This window comes from Coenobita brevimanus, chromosome 66 (assembly GCF_032717465.1).
Source record: "Coenobita brevimanus isolate Jiangsu-jjx chromosome 66, ASM3271746v2, whole genome shotgun sequence".
NCBI classification, from domain to species: Eukaryota; Metazoa; Arthropoda; class Malacostraca; order Decapoda; family Coenobitidae; genus Coenobita; species Coenobita brevimanus.
This window is the reverse complement of record NC_137019.1, coordinates 21,353,325-21,370,005: the sequence shown is the minus strand read 5'-3', so window position 1 is coordinate 21,370,005 and position 16,681 is coordinate 21,353,325. Positions and strand designations below refer to the sequence as shown.

At 42.5% G+C, this 16,681-nt stretch overlaps 1 protein-coding gene across 1 annotated transcript in view; it reads left to right on the top strand.

Moving 5' to 3' along the window:
* Positions 1 to 16,681, top strand: part of rod (kinetochore component rough deal) — a 471,351-nt gene that overhangs the window by 25,264 nt on the left and 429,406 nt on the right. The window contains exon 9 of the mRNA XM_080276726.1: positions 6,244 to 6,354. Within this exon, the coding sequence (XP_080132852.1) occupies positions 6,244 to 6,354 (111 nt within the window). The remainder of the gene's footprint in view (positions 1 to 6,243; positions 6,355 to 16,681) is intronic.

The following is a 16,681-nucleotide window of genomic DNA, read 5'->3' as shown; positions in this document are numbered from 1 at the left end:
GAAGGGTCACTGTAGATTTAGCTGGGGCTATGTTGAGCCTGTTTGTGGTGAACCATTCATGTAGTGTGTTGAGGTAAGGTTGAATGATGTGTGCAGCTGTTTGCTTTTTTTTTTTTTTTTTTTTTTTTTTATGTGTCCGACTCTGGGCATAGGCTTCACAGCCTGCTGTCAAGGCCCAGCAGTCCTCCTACATACCAACACCTCTACATGTCACCACTTCGGCGCTAACACCCACCGTCCATATTGAATACATGTTAGGGCTGTCTCATACAGGACTGGTGTATTGGTATTAGCGGGGGTATTTTTACGACATGTCGGCGGGTCTTCTAGTAGATCAGTAAAGCCTGATTTAATTAAATTCAAATCCTTAAACTGTTCCCTGCCCCAGCGGGGATTTGAACCTGGGTCCCTTGGGACTGCAAGCCACCTCTCTACATGTAAGTGTTATATCATCTGCATAGGAAGCTATATGTATCTCTGGTGTGTGGAGTGTGGGTGTGGAGTGCATGTATATGTTAAAGAGTATAGGGGACAAAACAGATCCATGGGGGATGCCGTTTGTGAAGTTTCTGATGTTAGAAGACTGACCAGCAAATGTTACGTGTGCACATCTGCTTGCTAAGTAGTTTGGCAGCCATCTTTTTGTGTTATTGTGCATGTTTGTGTTGAGTATTTTGTTTGTGAGATTGTGGCGGGGGATGGCATCAAAAGCTTTGCTAATGTCTAGTGTGATTAGGAGTGTTCTGTGTGATGGCCTAGCTGAATTTATGCCATCGAAAACTCTGTGTGTTAGGTCTGTAAAAAGGGTGTTTGTGGAGTGTAGTGGCTTAAATCCATGTTGTGACTGGGCTAGGGAAATGTGAGGTGTGACTATTTGTAGTACCAGTCGTTCAGTGACTTTAGAGGGGGTGCAGAGGAGTGTGATGGGGCGATGTGAGGAGGGTAACGTGGGGTCTTTGTTGGGTTTAGGGAATGTGATGATATTGCCATGCTTCTAGATTTTGGGTATTATGTTGTGTGAGTAGCTGTAGTAGTAGTAGTAGTTGTAGTAGTAGTAGCTGTTCCCTAGGCAGTTTGGCTGAACAGCCCTGGGCCCCTTAGGATGGCCATGGCTGAGACCGGGCTTTCCCACAGAGCTCTCAAAGAGTGTATGTTGTGTTGTTGACGTAGGTGATTGTATGCAGTGCAGTCTTCCATAATGTGCTTAATAGTATGGGGTGCTGTGTTGCATTCTGGACAGGCATCAGCGATGGAGTCATTCAGCCTCTTGGGGTAGCTTAAGAGGGCTGGATGGTGCCCACATCTCGGCCTGGCCAGGTGGACCCTGTCCTCACGAGGGAGATAGGATTCAGAAGGGTGGATGTCAGGAGGCCGTGCATGTAGCTGTGTTTTGTCTTTAAGTGACTGAATGGAGCGGCAAGTGATCTGAGTGTGGATATGCCTCTGGAAGCTGGTCTGAGGTTGGCAAGGGGGGAGAGATGACAGTATTTGTGTATGGTATCATGTGCTGGGTGTTGTTTTGATGTTCCTTGGTGTGGGTGGATTTGCTGCCATGTACTGTAGTGGGTTTGTGGAGGCTGCAGCAAGAAACTGGGTGCCTTTCATGTCTAGGTGATCCTTGACTTTGAGGACTTTGGTTTCTTGATGTAGGTGGTCTGTGGGTGTAGTAGCTGTTCAGCCTGTGAGTATTTTTAAGGCCTTTTTCTGTATGGTCTGTAGTGTGTTTTGGTGAGGTTAGAAGCCCAGGCCTGGGCTTGCATAATTCATCACTGAACTTAAGTATTGTTTGTATACTGTGGTGGTGGTTTCTTTGTTGTGTCCGAATGTTGTATGGGCAAGTGACCTCAAAGCATTGAGTCTTGGTGTTATTTTATTTTTAATGTTTGTGATGTGTTGTTTAAATGACATTGATGTATTGTATGTTACACCAAGGATTTTGTGTGTGTGTGTGTGTGTGTGTGTGTGTGTGTGTGTGTGTGTGTGTGTGTGGTAGGGGTGTGTTGTTTATGTTGATGTGTGGGATGTGACTGTGTTCTGCTGTCCAGTTTGTGAGAAGAGTCACTGTAGATTTGGCTGGGGCTATTTTGAGCCTGTTTGTGGTGAACCATTCGTGTAGTGTGTTGAGATACGGTTGAATGATCTGTGCAGCTGTGTTTGCGTTTTGGTGTGTACATGTAAATGTTATATCATCTGCATAGGAAGCTATGTGTATCTGTGGTGTGTGGGGTGTGGGTACGTTGTGCATGTATAGGTTAAAGAGTGTAGGGGACAAAACAGATCCTTGGGGGACGCCGTTTGTGAAGTTTCTGATGTTAGAAGACTGACCGGCAAATGTTACGTGTGCACATCTGCCTGCTAAGTAGTTTGCCAGCCATCTTTTTGTGTTATTGTGCATGTTTGTGTTGAGTATTTTGTTTGTGAGATTGTGGCAGGGGATAGCATCAAAAGCTTTGCTAATGTCTAGTGATATTAGGATTGTTCTGTGTGGTAGCCTAGCTGAATTTATGCCGTCGAAAACTCTGTGTGTAAGGTCTGTAAGAAGGGTGTTTGTGGAGTGTAGTGGCCTAAAGCCATGTTGTGACTGGGCTAGGGGAATGTGGGGTGTGACTAGTTGTAGTACCAGTCGTTCAGTGACTTTAGAGGGGGTGCAGAGGAGTGTGATGGGGCGATGTGAGGAGGGTAACGTGGGGTCTTTGTTGGGTTTAGGGATAGTGATGATATTGCCATGCTTCCAGATGTTGGGTATTATGTTGTGTGAGTAGCTGTAGTTTGATATGTTGGTGAGTGCTTGTATGCCTTGTGGTCCTAGGTGCTTAAGGTGACTGTTGCTTATGTTGTCTGGTCCACAGGCAGATGAGTGCTTGAGGTTGTTAATGATGTGCTTCGTCTTGTTGTAAATGAAAGGTGCGTAGTCTGGGTCTGTGGGGAAATGGCTCTTACTTCGGATGATACGTCGGTCTTCGGGATGGGGGTTTAGATGGCTGACTTGTGAAAAGTGATTGATGAGAGTGTTTGCTCGTTGTTTGTTTGAGGGTATGGTGTCTGTCGTTGTTATGGCAGCGTGTGATTGTGTGATGTTGCTGTTGGAAAGTATGATGCTGTTTAATGTTTTGTAGAGTTTGCTGATGTTTGTTTTGTGGTCAAGTGTTTGGAGATAATTTTTCCAGTTTAGTGTTTGCTGTTCTGATATTTTATTGTTTATCTGAGTGTTGAGTTCTTGTATTTGTTGTATGTTGTCTTGTGTATGGGATGTTGGGGAGTGTCGCAGTGTGTCCCGTTGTCTGATGAGGCATTGAATTTCTGGTATGAAGTTTGATATGTTTGGTGAGTGCTTGTATGCCTTGTGGTCCTAGGTCTTTAAGGTGAATGTTGCTTATGTTGTCTGGTCCACAGGCAGATGAGTGCTTGAGGTTGTTAATGATGTGCTTCATCTAGTTGTAAGTGTAGGGAAGTTATTTTCACTGTTGAACAACAGTATTCTCACCTCATTTCGGTACCTTCAAAGTCCTTTTACTGATCAATTATGCGTGTTTTTATTAGCTTATCGTATAGTATAAACATCGGGGAAGACGATGGTATACAGTTGATACCATTATAGCCAATTTCTGGGACAAATAAAATACATGGAAATGTTTTCCTTTGTGCGCGAGTTCAGCCTGCTCTCGTTGCATTTTCTCTGATCATGTCACACACACTTACAGAAATCTTAGGATGCGCGAGGGGTTAAATGTACTAATAGGTGTAAAAAACTGCAAGAATACTTAGACAAACTCCACAGCTTGAGCCAGACTTGGAAAATGGATTTTAATGCCAAGAAGTGTCATGTATTAGAAATGGGAGTGAGTGAAAGGACCACACTGGACATATAAAATGGGCAATGAGATAATTAGTAAAGGAAATAGTGAGAAAGACTTGAGAATGATTATTCAGGATGACTTGTCACCAGAAAAGCATATAAACAAAATCATTGGAGGAACTTATGGATTACTGACCAACATGAGAGTGGCTTTTAATTATATGGACAAGGAAATGCTGAGGGAGTTGATAGTGACCATGATAAGACCAAGACTAGAGTATGCAGCTGTGGTATGGTCACCTCATTTGATGAAACTTATTGATAAACTAGTGAGGGTTCAACAGATGGCAGTGAGGATGATACCATGCTTAAGGGAACTCACCTATGATGAGAGATTGGAAAAACTGAAGTTACCAACGCCGCGCAAGAGAAGAGGAGGTGACTTGATCACGATATTTTAAAATGTAAAAGAATTGGAAAGGATGGATAGAGAGGATCTTTTTGTGTTGGATGATGGAAGAACAAGAGGTCATGATTTCAGGTTGAGGAAAAGTGGATGTCTTAACGATCTTAAAAGGTTCAGTTTCCTGAGCAGAAGCATAAATATTTGGAATGACGTAGATGAAGACGTGGTGCAGGCAAAAAACATTCATGTGTTTAAAACTAGACTAGATAAATGTAGATATGGAGACAGGACAACACGAGCTAAGCTCAATTCTTGTATATGTACTACAAATAGGTAAACACACACACATACGGAGGCAAAAACATTATCGCTCTGCCTTGCTAAAGGTGGACGATAACAAGTGCGCAATAACTGCGGGATCACTGTATACTCATGACCAGAAGAGACTAGAACCCTTCTGTCACGACAAGTACGGTGTACTCTATACTTATTACCGGGAGGATGAGGGTTAAGCAATGACTTCATAGGCAAGACACTTCATTATACTGAAGCTGGAGGCAGTGATAAGTGAGTGTAGGACAAACATTCAGTTGCTGATCCTCAGACACCTTGCAGATTGTGTAGGAAGAGTACGGGGAAAGCAGTCAGTTACTAGTTTGCAGGTAAGTCTTATAAACCTTTGTTTATGGCTATGTTTGTGTGTTACAGTTTGTCGCACAGGTGGGAGGGGAACCTCACTTCTGTGTGTCCAGTGGGCACTGTGTGTGGAGTAGACCCTTGCTATAACGAAGTGATTAGGGGAAGCCAGGTTCAGTAAGACATGGCCCATAATTTGTCCCTTTTGCAGCTTATTTCATATCCTTGTCATAGCTTTTCTTCATTACTAGTACAGTATTATTGTACAATAATCTATTATTACAACTCAGCAATCATGATGGGGAGAGGACAATGAATGATGGGACGAGACTGAGGCTGATCACATGTGATACTGTGTGTCCACACTATTTGGTCCCACCTAAGCCTACCAGAAGTAGTCCAAAAGTAGCCCAGGTTATCACTCATTCCTGCTAGTAGATCTCCAACCTAGCTCAAGTGGGTAGGAGAAACTGTTGCCAACCATGGCAACTATGTTAAAAGTCAACCCTGTGCGTGGGGAGTGGTGTAATGTGCCCCATTTATTGACCATTGTGTGGTATAGATGAAAAACAGTTCAATGGTCTCAGAGGCATTTGGAAGGGCAGCGTAATGCACCCTATTTATTGCCCATTGTTCAGCATAGCAGATGAAAGTTTGGTGGGCTCTTGAGGCATTTGATATATCCAAAATCCGTATATTGAGGCTCAACATAGTGAGGGTCTGCTCTATTCAGTCATGCCTCTGTATGCGATTGATTGATAGAACAGTCATTGAAAACTTATACCCATTTTCAGGTTAACAATAGTAAAAACCACTTATATGATTTTTTTGGTACCAAGAATGGTGATCCCATGCGGATATGTGCTACCTGCTGAAGCCAATAGTCTTATATGTCAGGCAAGATGGCTGCCTGGTGTTTACATGCACATCGAAGCCACTGCCATCGCAGAATAATAGTGCAAGTGCATGACACATAGTGCAGTGTGCGATATTAAGTGGAGGAATAACTTTTTGTGTGTGAAATACTGAAGCATGTTACTTTGAAAACACCACATTGCCCTCCCTCAGCCTTGGGGTGAAGGGGACCCTTGGTGTTTTTTTTTTTTTTTTTTTTTTTCCCCATTGACCCCCATGCTAAATTGACCTTTGAATGCAATTTCATGGTATGCAATCTGTTGACATAACCCCATTGCATACTGAGATGTGACTGTATTGCAAGTCACTTGTAAGTTTTGGTTGCTTGGAATGATTTTATAAAGAGTTTATTGATGAATGAATCAGTGCTATTTTATGTATATATTAAACTGATCAATCTGCATTCACCATGGTAATTTCATGCTATCCATATTTACTTCTTGCAGTTGAGAGCTCAGATGTTAAGTTTGCTGCTGTACATGTGGCCCAGACACCATCAGTGGCCTTGCAACACCTCCGCCAAACAGCACTTGCACTGCAGGACCTCAAACTTTTGGCCAAGGAGTTTCGAATCAAGCTGGAGTTTAACCAATACATGCAGGTATAATGATTGTCAACATTACATATAGATAGTAGTGGCAATATTGTTCCAGTAAAATTTTTAGTGACAGTAGGATATATGTATGCAGTCAGTGCAATATTTTGTTGTAAACATTACATGATTCTAAGTATTCAGAAAAAATTATCATGGAGTACACTGGGAAATCTATGTAGTGAAGATGGAATAATATGAATAATAGAAGAGGAGTAGGAGACACATGGAAACTATACCAGTGAAGTGAGAGTGAATGGTGGTGTGAGTGATTAATTTATAGTGGATGGTGAGGTGCATCAGGGATCTGTGAGTGATTAACTCGTAAGTGCATGTTGTAGTGCATCAGGGATCTGTTCTAAGCCATCCAACATTTAGTATGGTACTTATGACAGTGTCAAGTGACTAAAGGGTTAGAACTAGTCTGCCTTGGGAGTTTCATATCAATGGCTTGTTGTTCATTGCAGAGAAGAGAGGCCATAGAAGGATTTAAGAGTTACCAGAGGTTTCAAAAGGACTTGAAATGGATGCGGATAAAACAGAAGTGATGATCACTTAACGCCTGCCGAGCTAATTCCTATAAACCCAATTACCTTCCCTGAGTCTCTCTCTCTCTTTTTTTTTTTTTTTTTTTTTTTTTTTTTTTTATAGTAAGTTGATTTTTTTTATCGTCAGATCAAGTGTTTCTGAGCTCAAACCTTTCATCACCCTCGTCTTTTTGTAATTTACACTTCTTGGGTGTGTGTGAGGGCAGCGATAAGTCGCCATCACAATGGGAGGTAGACGGGCGTGAATCCGCCATTGCTAAGCTGCAAACGAGAACTGAATTACTAAGTAAGTGTTATTTGGCAACTGCGGTGTGGCAGGATTTGGTAACAGTGCTAATGTTGTAGAAGGAGACTCAGCATTCCCGTGGAAACTGTTGACGCTTTCTCGTGCTTGAGATTATGGTGCAGAGACCCATCGCCTCATGTGAGGCGATCAGTGTGGCCAGGAGTGGCCTGCATATCAGAATAACTAAAGATGTGGCACAGGGAGGTCCCGAAGATACGAGCAGTTAGGTTCCATTTGGCATAGTCGTATAATGAATTCTCATATAATGAAACATGTAACTAAAGGTAATACTGTGTATTGGTTGTGTTCAAGGACCCCATCAGAGGTAAGTTTTCAAGCCAAAATATACGTTACCAAATGCATCAAACATATCTATACTACTGAACTGTAGAGAAAGCAACCTGAAAGAACAACTACAGCAAGCTCGCCCCGAATGCATGGGTTTTGTTCTAACCGTGGCGTGTTTGGCGCAAAACCGTGTAAGTTTTCACTACTCCTTATTTTGCTCCCTAGACCTCCTGAATATGGTGTTTTGCTGTTATCTGCCATTGGTAATCAATGTGAAGTACTTTAAGTGGGTAGAATGCTTCTTTAATTTATAACTTACAAATACAGTACTGTACTGCGCAGCAAAACTTCAGCATACAAATACATAAACACAAGGCAACATTCCGACGCCGATCGGTTTCGGGACTTCGCCGTCAAGTCAATTCACTGTCACAGCAATAACAAGACAATACGCCATCATTAATGAAGACAGCTATGGGTGATGCTAGAATGTAATTCAAAGGCTACTACAGCGAGGAAGAAACAAGTTAATTATTGACTAAAGGTGCACCTAGTAAATAATATCCAAAACCTTCGCTATTGAATATAGACTTTGATGGATCCCCCTGAAATGTAGTTATTAAAGTATTGATTAATTAATAATAAATATATTTTTAGAATGACAGGGAATTGTCCTGGGTGCAAATTTCCCTGACGGGGAATCGTCCAGGGTGCAAACTGTGCTGACGGGAAATCGTCCATGTTTTGATGGAGAATTGTCCGACGGTGAATTGACTTGACTCTGAACCTGCCTATCATGAGTAATTATGTAAATCAGGTTAACTGGTCACATGGCTTTAACTTTAAGTACTCAAACTTACAAGTACTTACCAGATCAGTAAATATTCAACATACAAATATAGAACTGTGTAAAAGCAGTACAGCAAATCTTTAACGAACAAATAAAAAAGGCAATATTCCGATCCCTACCTGGTTATAAGACTGTATTTCTTGCTTTAATGTTATTTAATAGTACTTTAACTTGCACATAAACTTACCGGAATAGTAATGTAAAAACTTAATTTACAAATACAGTACTGTGGAAAAGCAGTACAGCGAATCAAATGATCATGTGATCAAAACAAACCGTGCGAGCTGCGCTGATGTTCAAGCATTTGGCCTTTCAAAGGCCTCTCGCGTAAATTTATAGTTTTTGTAATGGTTCTTTAATCGTATGTTGTCTTATACGTATTCCAGCACTTACCACATATAATTGCGAGCGCGTTCAGCAAGAACGTGTTCAGGACGAGCTTACCGTAGTATGCAGATAACATGGCTGCACACTAATTAAACATATATAACATGCATAATACCCACCTGTAGGTGGTAATGTTGTGTTGGAGGTGGGAAGCTGGCAGTCACCAGCTGAGCAGTCCCGCTATTTCTCTCTGAGATTTGAGAGAAAATGGTGGTGACTGCGTATGCTGGGATGACTGAGTTAGAATCCTCCCACCTCGCCCCAGACTGAACGTCCTATCATTGAATTTTTGAAATTGTATATTGAAAATAGTCCCTAATTTACTCAGCTCCTATCATCGGTTTCTTGTATATCAAATGGTTGTATAATGGGACCTACCTGTATTTAACAGCTGCGGTGTGGCAGGGTTTGGCAAAAGCTCTGATGATGTTAGGGAGACTCAGTATTCCCATGGCAAACACTGACGCTTCCTCGTGCTTGAAATTATGGCACCAAAATCCATCGCCTTGTGTGAGGCGATTAACGTGGCAGGGGTTAAGTGGTTGGTTGCACCGTGGTGGTGGTCATTGTTGTTGAGTAACCTTGGTCTGTCTGGCAGAGCCATTTAGCAACTGCCCCCACCGGGCTGTCCCATGCAGCAAACCAGTGTTTTCTTGTGGCAGACAGCACCTCGCTGTGGTGAGATGCGGGGAAGGGTGTGAAGGTTTTGTTCGCAGATAGATGTTGCATTTGCATCTCTCCATCCAGTTAACATAAGCACCATAGCAGACTCCACATCATCCCATTGTTTAGTTGCAGATATATGATTACCACCCATCATTGTAAGTGGCTTCCAGGATTACAGGAAACCCTTAGGCTTGTTACTCAGTGTAGAGACAACTGAAGTGAAAAGAATAGAATAGTAATAAAAGGTGGCATGAAGTATGGGAGAAAGGAAGAGGGGAGAGCAGGCACAGAAAAAAAATGTTTGAGGTGAAGGAAGAAGTTGGCTGCACAACACCAAGTGTATGGTAGAAAGTTAATGCTCATATGGTTTGTGTTGGCAGAATGTTGAAAGTAATGGTGTTTCCTGTAATGTTTGTGGTAAGTAGATGCACAAGAAGTGCGGTGATATCAGATAGAGGCTGAGATTGTGTAACAGTTTCGAGTGCATTGTATGTAAAGGTGGAAAAGAAGAGGACATGTTATGGTAGACTTTGCAGATGTATCTGTGGAGTGTGAATTCTGGGTGATATGATTTCTGTGGGTGGGTGGCTGAAGTTAAGTTCATTGCCAGTGTTATGAAAGGATGGAAGGAGTTTGAGGGAGTATTACCTTTCTTGACATTGAAGGGACTTTCCCTTTACACTTAAGGGAAGATTGTATGCTGCATGTGCAAGAAATATTATGCTGTATGGTAGTGAAAGTTGAGCAGTACTGGAGGAGGAGGTTCAAAGTTTTTAGCATATAGAGATGGGGATGGCATGGTGGGTACATAATACTCTTCCAAATGTAGTTGTACAAAATGACCTCAGGATTAGTGGACTGAACAGAGATTCTGCCTTAGATTATGTAACATGGACAGCCAGTCCTGTTGGTGGCAGTCACTTAATGGTCCCCATAAATAGGTAGTGTATTAACTGCAGATATATACACAATATTGGTAGATGCAACTGTAACATAATACACCAAATCCCTAAAATATGGTCCAGCGATATTCAAAACATGTAGGGGTGCTCACCATCCACTCACTCAGTGTAGTGGTGCTTTGGGCGTCTGCCCTTTCCTCTCTTCCTTCCTTCCTTTTCTGTCATTGTTTCCTTCATTCTTTCCTCATTCTTCTTCCTGCAGGTGACTGTACAATCTTTCTTCTGTCTTTCATATTTTCACTCTTTCCTCTTCCTTCTGCCTGTGGGTGACTCTACACTGAGTGACAAGCCAGATGGTTTCCTGTACACTAGGAAACCATTTACTCTGCTGGGTGGTAACCATATAACCAGATTATGGCGCCTGGTGGTTTAATGGGTAATTACGGCACTCCAATAGGATTGAGCCTGTGTAGGTGTATATCCAAGGGATGGTTGGGGTTTATTGCTCATGTAATGCCACTCAGGGATGAGTGAGGCTGGTCACTTAAATGTCAGGACCAGCTTGCCTAGCTCCAGGCTCCTACACTCCTCATGGGGCAACATGGGATTGGATAATGGATGGATAATACATATGCATCAGCATACATAACTCTACTTCTGCAATAAACTGCACAAAATGGTTTACATAGGTGTAAAAACACCAGACTTCCATGAGTATGAAACATCAACAGATTATACTGTGAAACAGTTCAATGTGTACAGTAATTTCCAATGAAGAAGAATGAGGTATACATAAATCTGATCACAGTAATCTTGCTGTAACTTTGTCATACAGTACATCTCACAAGTTTATACATTTCTCATTATTGTGTAGCAGTTGGTCTAGAGTAGTTGAATTATATTTTTGCCTCATATGTAATGTAATGGGGCAATGCTCAGTGATACGTACCTCAATTTGAACAGCACCACTTGCGCATGGGTGCACCCCCAGTGGCAGGGAACCATAACCACATCTGCTCCACTTACCGTACTCCATGGCCAATGAATGGTCACTGAGAAAGAAGTTCATGAATGCAGTGCAGTGCTGCTTGTTTATGCTATCATGTGTAATATAAACTTCATGAACAGAAAAGTCTGGGTTAATTTTCCAATACATATATCTCCTGCATGCAGTAGAAACAACAAAACACTGTATTCATGCCTGCTGACCAACATCAGCATGATTCACATGTTCAGTTAACCCCTTACCCACGGGGATGGCTGGACCTCGCTGTTCTCCTCCCGTGGGGATAGCAAGAAATCTAGACAATACATGATAAATTAGCTACTTCCAGGTCAATGGAAGTATCACTTAACCTTTTCTCTTTTATTTTTTTTTTTATATATATATTTATTTTTTAGTATGAGAATAGGTCATAAGGGACATTTCAGTGGGTAATGAGCAGGGCAAATTAGCGACCAAGTGCACGTGGGGTGTTGCCAGGTGATAAATTAGCTACTTCGTGGCCAATGGCAGTATCAGTTAGGCATTTCCCTTTTTTTTATATATTTTGTAGTGTGAGAATAGGGCATAGGGCACATTTGAATGGGGAAAGTGAATGGAAAAAAATGGCTAGGAGTTGCATTGTGCAGCCAGGCTGTAGCTAGGTGGGGGAGGGGGTAAGGGAGGGGAGGTGGAAAGGCAAGGCAAACACAGAAGAATGGCTAAATTGGTAACACTGGATGCAAGTACTAGTGGTATTAGCAGCACTGCCTATAGCTACACACCGCACTTGAAAGCCCGGCTGATTTAAAAAATCCCAGGATAACAGAATTGACTCCCACGGTATGGTACTTATGTAACGAGAGTCACGGTAGTGACGGCCCGCGGGTAAGGGGTTAAACTGCTTAAGTACCTACGCATGTGGATCCCAGCATTTAGTGCAATCTTCATAGCATGAGTGAAGGGATAATCTGAAAGTTCTGTGTTGTACCACATATATGTAAATAATCTTCTCCGCCTGTTTTTAATTACGAGTAAGTCAGGGGGTGTTGGGTACCCTTCCTCTACACAACCTACGCCATTTCAGTTAGTTGTATGGATGCCCAACCTCTGCTTCAGTCCATTATTATACAGTGAAATAATAGATTTGAGATCGCCCCAGGCCGAGGCTCAGTCATATAACAAAGAAGACTTCAGTACCGACATAAAATGGATTATCATTATTTTTCTTAATACTTAACACAGTGCTTGTTCCAGCTGGCATGTAACATGGAGAAGGCTGTAGCACCAATCAAGCAGGGTAGTATTCCCAAGGTGGATGGAAAGCTGATGACAGGGAGAGCTGGATTTTCTGTTTCATCAGCCCTCGGGACTAGTTCTGACGATTCCCCTTTGCTGAACTTTTTGAGTTTCTCAGTAACACAGAGAGTAGGCCACCATACTCTCTAATACAAGCTTCTCTAACTATCAACACCAAACTACATGCACAGTACACACTACACCTCCTTTCCCAAAATTCAAAAACAAAAAAGTGGCTTCATACCACACAGCCTCGGAGTCCTCAGGGGAGGGGGGGACCATAAATGCCCCCGCCTTCCGCCCCTCTCCCGGTGATGACTCGAACTGCCTGGAACCACAGTCTGACTCATTTCTTCTTCATTTCTGCAACATTCGCGACCATTCCTCTAACTTTCGCTCTGTTGAGCACCACCTCTCCTCCTCTAAACTTCACCTTCTTTTCCTGACTGAGACTCAGCTGTCTGAGGCAACTGACAGTAAACCCTTTTCTGTATCCTCCTACTTTCTTTACACTCATTTCAAAGCCAAAGGTGGCTGTTGCGTTTATATACACAATGACTTATCTTGCTCTTGTGCTCCTGAACTTGATTCTTCTGAATTCTCTACACTCTGGCTTCGACTTTCCTGTCATTCTCCGACTAAATATATCTGTGCTGTTTACTTATCCCTAAGTCTACTGACTATCAAAAATTCTTCGACTATCTTACTTCTACGATGGAACACATTCTATTCATTTCTCCTTTCTCTGAAATCTCCATTCTAGGATATTTCAATGTTCACCACCACCTTTGGCTTTCCAATCCTTTCACTGATCCACCTGGTGAACAAGCCTACATCTTTTCTATCCTTAATGACCTAGAGCAGCTTGTGCAGCACCCTACCCGTATCCCTGACCACCTTGGAGAGAGCTCCAACATACTTCACCTCTTCCTTACAACTAATCCTTCTGCTTACACTGTTAATCTTTACTCTCCGTTGGGCTCCTCCAATCACAACCTTATTACCTTAAGCTGTCTTATCGCTCTGGTGCGGCCTGTTGCCCTCCAAAGAAACGTTGTCTGTGGCACTTTAGAGCTGCAGATTTGGGAGGCCCTTAGACAGTACTTCTTTGCTTTTCCATGGAATTATTATTGTTTCCATGGCCGGGAGCCATCTGAGTGTATCATACGCATTATGGAGGTTATTCTCGGGCATGGAAGCATACACTCCTTTTTCTTATCCTTTGACTAATGCAAGAAAGTCTTGGTTTAATCACGCTTGTTCTAATGCTGTCCGCAACAAGGAGATGGCCTATAAAACGTACTGGAGCCGACCCATCCCTGAATCACATCTTTTTTTACCTTTCTGCCTGGAATCGTGCGAAGTCTGTTCTACTCTCTGCCAAAAATAATTTCATCCGTACTAAATCCTCACAACTCTCCAACTTGAATTCTTCCCGCTCCTTCTGGCACCTTGCCAAAAGCCTTTCTAACAATTTTACCTCATCATCCCTCCCTCCTCTTTTCTTCTCTGATGGTTCTGTAGCTATTTCTTCTACTGATAAAACAGATCTCTACGCTCAGACTTTCTCCTCCAATTCCACCTTAGACAATTCTGGTGCTGTTCCTCCATCATTTCTCCCCTCTGACTTCCTCATGGCTGACATCAAAATTTCTTCAGCTGTTGTATTTTCTGCTATCACAGGCCTCAATACTCACAAGGCATATGGGCCTGATGGAGTCCCTCCTGTTGTTCTCAAGAACTGTGTTTCTGTGTTTACACCCTGCCTAGGTAAACTCTTTCGCCTTTGTCTATCTACTTGTACCTTTCCTTGTTGCTGGAAGTTTGCTCTCTTTCAGCCAGTCCCAAAGAAGGGTGACCATTCCTAGCCCTCTAAGTATCTTCCAATTTCTTTAACATCCTGTATCTCAGAAGTTTTGAAGTCAGTTCTTAATAGAAAAATTTTAAAGCATCTTTCCTATCACAACCTTGTATCTGATCATCAGTATGGGTTCCGTCAGGGATGCTCCACTGGCGATCTTCTCACCTACCTTTCAGACTCCTGGTCATCCTCCTTTCAGGACTTTGGGGTTTCATTCACTCGGGACCTATCTTGGAAAGATCATATTTCATCTCTTGTAAAATCTGCTTCCAAGAGGTTAGGTGTACTAAGTTGACTCTGTTCCTTCTTTACCCCTGCACAATTGTTGACTCTATACACGGGTTTTATCTGCCCCTGTGTAGAGTACAACTCTAATGTGTGGGGAGGCTTCCCACATACAGCTCTTCTCAATAGGGTGGAGTCAAAGGCTTTTCATCTCATCTGGCTTTCGATTAAGTCTGGGATAAATGTTTAATTTCCGACCTGCCCTCTTACTGTTTCTATCTCTCTATCTGTGCTTTCATCTATAGCTTCCTTTCTGGTCGTTCTGTAGTTGCTGTTGTAGACTGCCATCGTTGTTCTTCTAGCTCTGTCAACAGTGGTGTTCCTCAGGGCTCTATCCTATCACCAACTCTCCTCCTTTTATTCATCAATGACCTTCTAAGCTGTACATCTAACCCTATCCACTCGTACGCTGATGACTCCATCCTTCACCTTTCTATTCGGTTCCCGCAACGCCCAACTCAGCAATTACATCAACAAACAAGAGATGAGGCTATGGCACACCATTTTTGTCTGACTTGGCTTGTGTCTCTGACTGTGGTTAAAATAATCTTGTTTTTAATGCATCAAAGACTCAGTTTTTACACCTATGAACCTGACAAAATCTTCCACAGGTGTACCCACTAATGTTTAATAATATTCAGCTTAATCCTGCATCATCGTTGAACATGCTTGGGGTTTCATTCACTCGGGACTTATCTTGGAAAGATCATATTTCATCTCTTGTAAAATCTGCTTCCAAGAGGTTAGCTGTGCTAAGCCGACTCCATTCCTTCTTTACCCCTTCACAATTGTTGTCTCTATAAACAAGTTTTATCCACCCCTGTGTGGAGTGCAACTCTCATGTGTGGGGAGGCTTCCCACATACAGCTCTTCTCAGTAGGGTGGTGTCAAAGGCTTTTCGTCTCATTAATTCTCCTCCTCTTACTAGCTCCCTTCAACCTCTGTCTCTTTGCCTCACTGTTGCATCTTTATCTCTTTTCTGTCACAGCTTCAATGGTCACTGCTCCTCTGAACTGTCTGGTTGCATTCCTCCACCTCTACGACGGGTGCGTAGCACCTGTCTAGCAGCAAACTCTCATCCCTTTTCTGTCCAGCTTTCTAATGCAAGAGTTAACCGTTACTCCCAGTCCTTCATTTATGCAACAGTTCAGCTCTGGAACTGTTTCCCTCTGTATGTATTTCCTGCTAGCAGTGATCTCCAATCTTTCAAATGCAGTGTGTCCAGGCATCTCAAAATGATCAGATCTTGAATTTGGCTCTCTCTTGTGTTTTGTTTTTCTCTTGGAAGGAACAGTTATTGCGGGCTGATGGCCTTTGGTTCCTTCTTCCTAGCATTAAAAAAAAAAAAAAAAAAAAAAAAAAAAACCTAGGATTCATGGCTAGTACTAGGTTTCCATATCTGCCTATGAGAAATGGTTGTAAACCTCAGTGCAGTGACCTGGGCAAGCCGTACCATCGGAAGGTGAATAATACCAAGTGTACTGTATTGGCAAGTTGCACTTGCACTGATGTCCCTGCAACTGGCATTATAGACTACCCTGAGGCATACTAGAACCAGCCTGTACTCACATTTGCTGGGTCACAGGTGCTAACCCAGGTTTGCAGTGGTGGGACCCTGATGTCACCAAAATCATCTGAAACTCAGGAGTTCATTGGGTGAGTTGGTTAAAAAAGGCATTAAAGTGATTAATGATGTGGAGTAAGAAAGTCTGAGGATGGTAGGATAGAAGTGTGTGTGCTTAGATGGCATGGTCACATGGAGAGAATGGATTTCAACAGTGTGGTGAAATAGATATGTATGTCTACAGGGATGGTGATAAGTATGTGGGAAAGCAGGGAGATGGATGTAAGGAATTGACAGGGGATCAAAATTGTTAGATGGTGTATGAATGGAGAAGCATGTAGTGGGTTTGGCACTTCTTTATTTACTGGTGAAATGACTCTATCTGATGGTCATGTTTTTGATGTGATGCTAGGTCAGA